Source organism: Haliaeetus albicilla, chromosome 3 (genome assembly GCF_947461875.1).
Source record: "Haliaeetus albicilla chromosome 3, bHalAlb1.1, whole genome shotgun sequence".
Lineage (NCBI taxonomy): Eukaryota > Metazoa > Chordata > Aves > Accipitriformes > Accipitridae > Haliaeetus > Haliaeetus albicilla.
In genome coordinates this window covers 22,177,023-22,189,066 of record NC_091485.1, presented here as the reverse complement: position 1 = coordinate 22,189,066, position 12,044 = coordinate 22,177,023, and the positions used below count along the sequence as shown (strand labels likewise).

Here is a 12,044-nt window from a genome sequence, read left to right as displayed (position 1 = left end):
TGAAAATGGCACTGGCAGTTCCAGAAACATCAACATTTAGTTCATCTGGAACAAAAACTTTGCTGAAGTTACCAGTACAACATTGTACACCAAAGACAGCAGTAAGATACACAGAGTGACAAAGCTAACAACAAATACCCCACTCCCCTCTCCCACACAGACAAACATAGAAAAGTTTAAAGATAAAAGAAATTAACTAATCTGGTCTTTTTAATCCAACTATTTTATGTTTCTTAGGGAAAAATCTTGGGTTTGGCATATGCAGAGTATTACAAATTAACATCTATGAGGATGCACGTATCCCTTGGATGGACATAATACTCTCATACAGTTTGTAAGCAGTTCACCAGCATGTGTAGGAGATACTGAACAAGACCTTTCTGCCAGCTTTTCAGGTGGCAAAAAAACCCTACAGGCAATGAAAAGAAAAGGTTCAAAGCAAAACACATTCATTTTTTGGTTCTCAAAAGGAAGTACCATTTAATCTTTTACATACTTCAATCGTAAACTGCATTTGGAAATGTCCCAGGTCACAATTCCAAACACAATCTACTGAAAAAACAATTTAGTCAAATGCGGGGAGGACTAAGAACTAGGCAATTTCAGAAAGCTGTGTTAAAACAACTTCTTTTTTCAATGTAAGTATATTTCATATAAGGAAATGCTTTTCCTGAAAGCTGCATAGCAATACAACCTCTCCAAGTGTTCTATTTCTTTATTAACTTTTTATGTGTGAACCTGCATATACATCCCAGTACATGACTAATATATTCTAACAGTTTGAAATACAAACTGCAATAGTGTTTTGCCTAGCTCTGCTTTTTAATTTAGAACTCTATCCCAAACTGCTCTGCACATAGAAATGAATGCCACGTAAGAAAACTTCTAGTAGCCTAGAAGGTGTTTTGACATACAGTGACGACTGATAATTTTTTTTTTTCCCTCCCATCATGGTAGTAATACAATTTATCAGCTTATTGATAATATTTATTGTAATATAGCGCACTGAAATATATTACCATTCCTGAAAATAACCTTTTCTGACACCTAAGTATTTAATACAAGCATTTAGATAAGTATGTAACACTGTCTATGCTACAGTTAATACCTGCAGCAAGTGTCAATGACATTGTATAACATGACATAGTTTTTATCGGGGCAACCTTCTTTAATGCCGTTTGAGCTTGCAATCCTAAAAAGCCAGCACTAATCTAAAAAAACCCAGAGCACTGCTAAATCCCAGTAAGAAGATTGGTGACCTATTCCCGATTCTGGCATCAAACCAAATTAGGGTTTTTGCCTTCTACATCAGCAGCAGAGATCACACCAGCGCTTGCATCACGTGAGCTCTAAGCGTACCAACACGTGTGTTACACAGTATGCATGCTTAGGAAAAAAGCGGGCACTTTGTTCATGGCAATGCAAAGCAGCAAAAGGGGGCACCTGAGAAATAATAAATACTCTGGAGCATGTCTTTATACGTGGAAGCGTAACAGCCACGGCTGCATGTGCACAACAGCTACAGAAATACCTGTCAAACGTGATGATTAGCAAATGCTTTGGCATCCCAAGTGCATCAACAGAATTCATACTGTAAAAACTGAGATCTGGTAACAGCTCACAAGCACTACCCTCTGATAAAGGAAAAAAAAGTGGATACTATTTCTCAAACAGCAGTCCAATTCTCAGCACACTGATTAGTCTCACACATTTGCTAAATCCTAACCTAAAATAATAAACCTTATTCCACGATTTTGGAGGCTTTTCAACAGAGAAAGTAGCCCCCTTGCTCAGCTTTCTTGAGAACACAGATTGTTTGGGCTTGGATTTTAACTAGACGTGCAGTTGATCCATTGGCTTAATGCCTCCTGATTGCCCTACCACCTCCTGCAAGAGTTACTCTGCAGTAACTCAAGTGGGTCTCTTGGGATTCAATACAGCAGTTGAAGCTTTCCAGTGGGGGTTATAAATATTTTCCTTATTCTACCTATACTTGGATGACCTCAGCAAACACTCGTCTCTCCTGTGTAACTGCTAATGATGCACAAGCCTAGCATCAATACAGAAAGGGGGAACCAACTGCTACCTGTAACATCAATAGTTACTGGCATATATCAGCAAAAATCAACCATAAACATTTTGTTTATTTTCAGTTGAAAAAGCTCTACTGTCAACATAGTCCGATTTACAGAGTAATCTTGCCATATGAGTTTAAAAGCCACAGAGCTCTCCCTGACCTACATTGCCAGGCTGGAGTGAAAAAAATAAACAAACTGCACAGAAACCGTAGCACAGAAAGACAAGCCTGGAGAAAACAAACGTGGAGGGCTTGACGCAGTCTCACCCTGGTGGGGCCATCAGCAAGGACAGTGACAAGGACAGGACCCCTGGAGCCAAAAGACCTCTATCTGTCTGGGGTAAAAGGAAAGTAAAAGATCATCCCCTCCTGGGTGCTTGCAAACTGGTTAAGCAGCAATGAGCCTTGCAGTACCTGGGTTTGAGTGTGCGTGACCAAACAATTTTTTAAAACTTCACCAGATGGAGAACAAGCTCCTGTTGCCTGGCTTGTGTCCCATTGGTGCACAGAAGGGGAGGGAACCAGAGGCAACATTTCACTAAGAAGTCTTCAGCTAATCATTTGTTCCCTAGAAAATGCAATTTCAGGGCAGCTGAAAGTATTTGTCAATGTAGGTTGACCCCTCTCAATCATTTTCACCATTATGAAAAATGGCTGGCACCTCCAAAGTATCAAAAGGAAATTTTTGCCTGCTAAACCCATCATTTCACTGCACAAATCACTTTCAGAAACTATTAACAAAAGGCAAGAGATACGAGAACTAAATGCAGAAAATGTATGTGGAGAGGACACATACAAATATTTTGTGTTGTTATTTTAAACTTGTTGCATTCATTTTGATTGTGAACATGTCCTCTCCTGTGCCAAAAGGTGGAATTTAAAGCCCAATGTGCTGTTTACTCAGTACAACATCTGAAGGAGTGACTTGGTTTTCATTCTTGGTTCTTCTTCAGTCTCTGTAAAATACTTGCATATTAACTGGAGGAAATACAAGAGACCCCAGCTGTCTAATCGCTTAGGTGTATTTTCTTATCAAGGTTATAAGAGACTTTTTCCCTGAATATCATGCAGCCCAGACATTCCCAGCCGCGAGGAGCTACGGGAAAGCTGGGGGAGGTGAGCCTTTCCTGGCAAGGAGGAAATGCTCCAGCTCCACAAGTGCCACACCAGCATCCTCTCTCCGCCTTGTGGTATTTCCAAAAGGCTTGGGTCAATCTGAAGTGACTTTTTTTAATTTAGATTTCTTTAGCCTCAGTGAAATAATCATCATCATCATCACTAAAAGGGAGCCCAAACATTTTCATTTTTCTTTCAATTACCAAACTGAAGCAAAAAACCTCTTTCTGCTCAGCCTCACACTTGATTACTATGAGCTGGACAACATTGGTATCGATTTCCAGATCGTTATGCTTTTTGAATTGACAAGTATTTTAACTCATAAAAAGCTGCCTACAGTATTTGGAAAAAGCAAGCCAGAAGAGTTTTGTATTAACTCTATTCAGCTGGAACATAATTCAGGCAATACTCAGACTCCTACTGACATGTGTCAGGTAACATAGACCTTAACTGAATCCCCTGGCTAATCTACGTCAGCCCTAATTAGCAGGTCTGGGGACAGAAAACATTCTGTGTAACAACGACGATGCATCTCAACCCAGTCACATTTACTGAAACACATCCCGGGGAAGGAACAAAAACCTAAAACAAAGCTCTTCATATTAAATTAACTGAAATGTAAGCAACGAGTAGGTCAAAAGGAAAGGACTTATTAAAAAAAATCCCTCTTGCATTCAGTAATCAGTTTCACATGTAAAGCCATTTGCAAGAGACTATGTGGAATCCATTAAACAATTAAAATGTGCAGGGGGTAACTGAAACCGTATCCTTCAGAAACCAGAGTGCATCTTATTACAGAGGTTTCCTTCTTGACCTTAAAGCCTACCTCAAAATGGATGAGAAATTCGATGTTATTAAACTCCCCATGCAAAAGCAGTGTGCAGGTCCACATTGAGATGCCTCCAGGGCAAAGGTTTGCTCGGATGCTGCATGGGGATGGAGACAACGGGGCCATGTGGTCCCCCACTGCCATACAGAAGCACAGAAGGGTTTTTCCTCCAGAGGTAGTCTTGCAAGCCAGGAAAAGAAACACATGCAGCACTGAAGTCAGCCACCGCTGTCTTTCATTTCTGGCAGTGGTGGCAGAGCAGAAATAAGTCTGCTTGTTCTCTATTCTTCAAAGCCTGTCCTAAGACCACCTTTAATGACTTATTTTTTAAAGAAGCATCCATGTACTCTCACTTTTTAACAGGAAAAATAAAAATTCATGTGAAATACAATACTCCATCCTGTTTGAGAATCCATTTATTTCATGCCCATTTTGCCTCCAAAAAGGGGTTTCAGCACATACTTGTGTAGGGCAGAAAGGGACCTGTTCACTCCAGTCTGCCTCTGTCCATGTTATAAACATTGGTTTTACATATCTGGAACTAAAACTTCTCACCATTGCAACTCAAGTATGCTATTCTGAAGTCACCTGAGGACGCAGGGAAACCCATTAAGGAAATGGGCTCTCCATCAGGGACGAAGTCACCAGAGGTTCATCACAAAGGCGTAGCAGCAGCTACAGCATGGGACACCCAACTACTGCCCGGGTCCCAGCGGCAGCATGACTGAGAAAAAGTGGAGGGGAAAAAAGTCCAAAATCAGTGTATTTTTACCAGTCCCCTCCTACCTCAGCTGACCACCCACCCACCAAGAAGAGGGGATACCAGTAATGCCTTCCAAGACGTCAGCTTTGCACGTGCTCTGCAGCCTATCTGAATCCTACAGCAACTCACTCTGTTTGATGTAGGCCTGCAGAGATGCCACAGACAGGCTGCCATGGAAACATTTGTTTTCATTTACTGGTGTCCAGCACAATAAGAAAGTCAGAGCCATGGAGGAACCAAGAGAGAGTATAAATTACCAATGGGCTCAGACAGCTAAGCCTTTGAAAAATGAAATGTTATAGTTTTCTGATCTCACTTTGCAATTAATAGCATGTATATGTTTAGAGCAGAAACGATGAAGGCAAATTCTAACCTGTTTTAGAAAGACATTTCAAATTAGGCTGCATGTAAGGGAGAAGATGACAGTTGGTTCCACTTGCATCTTTTAATTAAAATGCAGTAGTCTTGATAACAGAAAACTGAGATAGGGCAGAGAGGGAAGAGGAAGGAAATAAAATCCTACAGCACTTGAAAACCCCTACTTAAAGTGGGAAGAACCCAGAAATAAGTTACTTCTGCTCGTTTTCTTGTATCTTAGGAAAAAAACTGAACTAGTGTGCTCACTGTCTTTTTTAAGGTTATCTGAAATCAATTTGCACTCTTGGATCTTGCTTTATATTTGGTTCTCCAAACCAACAAATGCAAAGCGTAGGTCAGAGCTCACTTAAAAGAGAAGTCTTCAGCACCCTCTCTGCAGTACAGTTTTCGCCCCAACTGTGGGCTTGGCAGCTTTTGACAAAGAGTATTTCTGATCCCAATGCTGGCTGGGAGAGTGCAATGAAGAGCACAAGGAGAACCACTTCCAGCAGGGATGGACATCTAGGTGGAAATCACTGCTCAGTATCCCTCTGAGCAGGCTGTGTTGACTCCTGTGACTGAGCACCCATTAGAAACCTCCAGCTTCTTCATGACATGGGAGAACTATGTAGCCACCCTGAGGCTGTTTTTCTTTGACAAAGTACCAGGGACAATGTCAGCGTTCAGCAAATACTTCTGCTCCAAAAGCCAACAGCTGTCCCTGGACAGACAAAGCACCATTAAGTGGCCATCCCACCTCTGAAAGGGAACACCCTTGTTAGATAAGCCTGCCGCTACCATCTGTAGGCTCCCAGATGAGAGAGACAGTGGGGGTACAGGTGGTAATGCTTCTGGTTTATGGTTTTGGAGGAGGATGAATGAACAGGTTGGGTTGCCTACTTAACCTGGTTTTGGCTTGTGATGTCTTACTGCATGAAAGACTTTCTGGGTCAGGATGGATACAGCACACAGGCAGTAACACCGTGGGGCCTCAGGAGAAAGCTTTTACCTGGCATTTGCTTAAGCTTCTTTCACTGAATGGATACCACATTAGATGAACCACTGTTAACCTCAGCTTTGAGGTTACCTTCACCACATTTTCCCGTGTAGATATATCTCACACAATATGAAAAACTCCTGGTGTCGCAAATGCAAAGTACTGAACGTGAGAGAGACTGAAAGATACAACAGCAGGCAGCGAAGACGCTCAGCATTAAATATGGAATAAGAAAGAGGGGCTTTTGAAACAAAGGACACCAAGGGGATAATGGATTAAGCAAACCTGCCTCAGAAGCATCTCAGTCTGTGACTACATGCAATTTCGGCTGTCAGGTCATTAACTGGATGAACACATAATTGATAAGCTGTAGGTTGTGCTCTACTTGAGAGCAATAAGATCCTTTAAATTATATTAATATTTAACATATATAAAAGCATTTGTCATTTGCAAAGCACTCTATAGAGTAACTGATGGATTCTATAACTATCCCCAGCTCCCAGACTAGGGAATGCAATTCTAGAGGGATAAATATCTGGCCCATGTCCAAAACATTCACTGACAGAGCTATTATTCTAGCTCAGAATTAGGTTTCTAAGTTTATGGTCCTTCTAGATCACACTGCTTTGTAGCCTTCAGTGGGTAGAAGCACGACACACAGACAGAGCTGGAAGACAGGAGCTAACAACATAGGATGACATTTCTGACTCACATCCACCAACTGTCACATCCCTACCCTGGGCTACCATCCACACTGAAAGATGCATTCAGGTGGGTTAAACACAAGGAATGAAAATATTAAATATTTGATAGCCATGTGTTGTCCCCCTCTCTCCCCCTTCTCTTCAGGAATTAATCTTGGGGAATTTACTGACCTCCATAATTTCATAATTTGTTAGGTCTTTCAGTATACTTTATTTATATTTTTATATAAAATAAAAATATAAATTCCCCCCCCCCCCCCCCCCCCAGTTTAAAGGGATACAGTAAGTTCACTTGAGGGTGATCCTTAAAATGTGATAGCATTTTTCTGAAATGTGACAGATTATTTGTTATGCTGCAGCACTGAGCTTCTGTGAAACAGACACAGAACTTTGTTGTTATGCAAAATTACCATAGCAGAACTTCACCTTCAGCCTCCTACATGGTTTCCCTGGGAGAAAAAGCACAGTGAAAGTCACATAATTTCTCTTGACTGGACACAGCATCCTTTTGCTATAGCTGAACTTTATGCACTTGGAAAGTGGACTCCCCTGGGGATCTACCAAGTGTTCCCACAGGCCAGAGTGGGCCTGTGCCAGAGAGGTACCTGCAGTTGCATCCTTAATGCACACAGTATGCTGACAATACCACCTAGGAAGGATGCAAAGTCTGGATCGCCCATTTAAGGTATGTAAATGCATGCATCACCCCAGTTGCACTTGTTCCCTGAAATATTTGTGCCTTCTAAACTGTTCCCTGAAATATTTGTGCCTCCCAACTAACTTCTGTTTCAATGCACCCTATGGTCTGCTCATTGTCATAGCTTTGTCATTTGAGGATTCATCCTTTTAGGAGCTTGATTCTCATCAATATTACATTCTGCCTAGTAAGTCTAACCATCTTAGAAGCAGATAAAGTGATTATTGATGACAGTCAGGACAACTTCAAAATATTTCAGCAGTGTAAGTAGAAAAAATGCATACAAAATTTATATTGGACATTTTTCAAGAGCTATTCAGAACTTGCAAAGCAGAGAAATCTGATGAGCAATAAAACATGATGGTTTTTATATGCTAGCAATTTGACACTTCAACAGAGTCAAAGTTTTGTGAAAAAGTGAAACTTCCTAAAAGTATTATTCACAGCATTTTTTTGCATAAGTGGAAATCTAACATAACAAGTCACTCCTTCTGCGCCATCTTATATTCTCATAAAGTTCAGCCTCCTAGACAAGATTTCCATAGAAATCCTATTCGGTAAAATTTGCTTGACTGAGTTGCAAAAATTGACTCACATTTTACAGCCAAGTGGCAAAAGCTGAAACGAGCTTGACTCTTTCCATCAAAGCCAGTATTAGTCATTCTTCCAGCTTAATGGTTTGCACGCTATTCTTGACAGACAAAACTGGGGCCGCAGGTCAAGAAATGACAATTTAATAGTCACAAAGTATGTGGCCAGATAGCTATTGCTAGTCTGAAGGAAACAACACAGGCTTGGCCAGTGAAACTAAAAGATACTTGACAGCATGACTGCTAAGTTGCTGTAAGAGTAATAAAATCACAGCTCCTGTGTTAGCATAGAAAAATTTGGCCCAAACTGTAAAGCCGTGGTTAAATAAACATCATAAAGGTCCTCCTCACCTGCCACTCTCCAGAGGGCTTAAAACAAGAGTGGCTGGAGGATGCAAGGGCCGAGTGCAATCTGACTGTGAAGACAACAGGATTTGGCTCCCAGTCAGATACTGCTTTCCTCCGCCCTCTCTCCTTCTTCATGTTCTTGCGGGTTCCTCTTTCAAGCCTGCAGACTACCCCACCTCTACCTTTATACTCTTCTGTCCTCCCCAGGTGGCTTTTCTTCACCGCCACATCCTATGGTTGCCTGAGGGAGGACTGGCTTTGCTGAGCCCTCCAACACACATACTTCCCCTCCTGGCCGCTGCTTGAGGCCTCCTGACCTAAAGCAGGCTCAGGACAGGCTGGTCCACTGCCCAAAGACCACCTCGGTGACATGGCTGGAAAGGCTGAATTGAGAAATGGGTCCACTCTGAGATGCTGAATTCGCTCATGCCCTGCTTCTCCATGGCCTTCCAGAGTTGAAGGCAAGGCAACTTCTTAGCATGGCTCTGCCCACAGGCACAGACCGGTTCCTAAGTGACAGTGCAGCAAAGATCGTCCCTCCTAAAAGTAGGCTCCTGGCAGGGAAGGCAAGTTTCCTTACAGAAAACCACCAGCAACTTTCTGCCAGTAACATTCAGATCCAGCTATGATTCACAGACATCGTGGAGAAGCTCACAAAACTCACCACTATCACTGCTATTTGCTCCTGACATTTCCCCTGCCTCCTCTGAGTGTCTCTCATGGCCCTGCTAATCTCACAAGGGTCAGAATTACTGTTTGGACAGTGACTCAATACGAGTCTCAACTCAGCAGAGTACCAAGGAAAAGAGAAGCCCTATGGGATCAAATCCTTCTTTGTTTATAGGCCTTGCTGCTCATAATTTATTTTCTGCATTCTATTGTGGCATGTGCTGACATAAAATTAATCCAAAATCTCTGGCTGTTCCAGGGACTGCTCACAATCCCTCATCCAGCTCAAATCTGTGCAACACCTTTAACCTCCAGAGAAAACAACGGAAGCATCTCTGTGCTTGGCATTGGTGAAATATCAGGCCATTCATTCTTTTGCTTAAATTACGAATCTAATTTCAACCATTTTCCTCCAGACAGGATGCAAAAAACAAGACAAAAAGCAATTTACCTCTACTTCACAGGCATATTCTGATCCATCCAGGAGTGTCACTTTGCACTGCATATTTTTCGGTTTCTTGACGATCTTTAGAGGAGACTTGGAAAGTTTGCTAGATGATGATTTTTGAGAGAGCTTGTCGTCCTCTAGCTGCTGGTATTCCAGCTGTTTGGCACTCGCAGCAGCAAACTCCTGTTCTTTGTCTGTGGGCTATAAAGAGAAAGAAAGATACTTTTTGAAGGGAGATGAACCAATCACACCATGCAAAACACTACGCACCCTGCACCCAAGCATTTAAGTGACCATAGTGTGGGGCTTGTATGAGAAAGCCCCTGATGCAGGACAGAGTCTTCCTTACCTATTGAAAAGATTTCCCACATTGCCCATGTTCCTCCCAGCCCTCTCTTCTCACCTCAAAAGGTACAGAGTACCTGTGGAGGAGGGGCATGCATGAACATACTTTAGGCTTCTACTTTTTCCATAGGTACAAAATCCCTCTTGGACTTCTTCAACCTGTTTTTTTTGGTCTGTTGGAAATGCTGAGTAATTGGTAAACATTGTGATGAACAGATATTCCTACAGTTTGTTGATATTACTTTTAAGCCCTGTACCTATTAAATCATATGATGCTTCCGTGGTGTCACACGGAACAGGAAAAGACCATCAGGTTTGCACTAATTTTGCTGTCAGTGAGAAAACAGTCCCCTGAATAAGGGCACAGATCCACCGTGACAGTGTGAATTCGCAGGGGGATGCTGACATGCCTGGGAGAGTGAAAGGCTCCCCAAGTGCCTGAGCAAAGGGTTAAACAAACAGGGTGGAACTGAGGGGCCAAACAACTTTTATGTGCAGCTGGCTGGCTAATGGATAGTAAGTACAGTTTGAGAGGCTGAATTTTGCTCTCTGCAGATGCCCAATAAGTCCCTCAAGCTGGCAAGGAACAGGTGCTATTTGAAAGACAAATATACTGCAGGGAAAAGGGGCAAGAAGAAACAACTTCGAGTTACTTTTGCATGGGTTTATCCGAGGGTCAGACCATTTGAAGAGTTACTGTGATGCAGCCCAGCCCCTGGTCCTCTCCATGGCACTAGATGAAAGCAGAACAGCTCTGCAGCATTTCACCCTTCCTAGCAACAGCACTGTGCCACAGTCATTACCTTTCTCATCAGTTATGCCCCTGACAGTGTCCAAACAAAATCTCAACAGGACTGCAGTAATTCCTAAGCTAAACTTTAAGTAAAATAAGATAAAAATAACACCTTTCTGTTATCTCACTACAAGGAAAAAAAAAAAACCAAACCTGTTTTGGCTCTGAACAATTTCAGTGTAATAACCAAAAAGCTTTGCTGGAAATATATTGTAAATTAATCCTCCAAGTCTGTTTCCATTCATTGTATATAATAAACCTTCATGAGAATGGAGCAAATCCATCCAAAGGCTTTAATCTGCTTTGAGACTAGAACAACCTTGTGTCCTATAACCAGCAACAACAACGTACCACTAAATCACAGGGAACTTGCCTCAAAAGACTCCATACAAACAAGCCATAAGCTTGCCCTCTGCCTTTGGGTGAATGGGGGAAAAGAGGAATTTGGAATCATCTCTGCTACCAACAGCGCCAGCTCCTACCAAAGCCCCAGCAACCTGCGAAGAGGCAACTGCAAAGAGGTGAGGCAAGACCCATGCTCCTCCTTTCCCTGAGAGAGAGGACACAGCAAAGGTCTCCTGGGCTTCCCTGGGTGGGGAGACTAGAAGAAAGTGGGGCTAGCTAGTCAAAAAAGCAACACAAAAGCTGCTTTCAAAATCCACCTCATCCCCTGAGTCGTGGATGTTCTTCCCCAGGAGCAGCCCAGCGCCAGCCAGCTCTTCCCCCATCTAGCTCCAGCACTGGAGGACTTTCTCCTTCTGGCACTTGGACACCAGCTCTGTGTCTGGATCTCAAGGTCCTCACATACCTTGAAGGCTGGCAGGAGATGAAGGCACAGCATATGTCAGTGGATTAGCCGTTCGCTAAGCACTTAACGCTCACCGTAGCTGTGATGAAGGGGGAGAGTCGCCCCCAGGCTCACAGCAAGGCTTGAGGCCAGCTACCCCTCTACCACAACAGCGGCCAGCTGGCAAGTGGTTCAACCTACTGCACCAAGAGAAAAACAAGACTGAAGATGTCTCCTCCTAGGGCCTCTGTGAAGAGCTGCGCTGCTGCTGATGGGCAGAGGGACTCTTTGATGATTTCCATGCGTTTTGTTAAAGAAATCTGCCAGGGAAAGTGCACATGCACATGTGTAGGTGGCAGAAGTGGAAGAAATAAACTCTCATTGCCAGTGGCTCATTAGATTTTCCATGTAAAAGTTAACATGCTGCCCCAAGAAAAAGCAACCAACAAAAAACCCCCAGAGGCATGGAATTAATCTTTTTAAAGAAAACAGGAAAGCTGCTTGAGAGAAAAGCCCACAACAAG

The 12,044-nt window shown here is 42.7% G+C and overlaps 1 protein-coding gene across 32 annotated transcripts in view; it reads right to left on the bottom strand.

The window, feature by feature from the left end:
- The window catches only part of EPB41L3 (erythrocyte membrane protein band 4.1 like 3), a 143,244-nt gene that overhangs the window by 50,809 nt on the left and 80,391 nt on the right, over positions 1-12,044 (bottom strand). For all 32 annotated transcript variants that reach the window (XM_069779054.1, XM_069779055.1, XM_069779049.1 and 29 more), the window contains exon 3: positions 9,599-9,796. In XM_069779054.1, coding sequence (XP_069635155.1) covers positions 9,599-9,652 — 54 coding nt within the window. In that variant the 5' untranslated portion in view covers positions 9,653-9,796. The remainder of the gene's footprint in view (positions 1-9,598; positions 9,797-12,044) is intronic.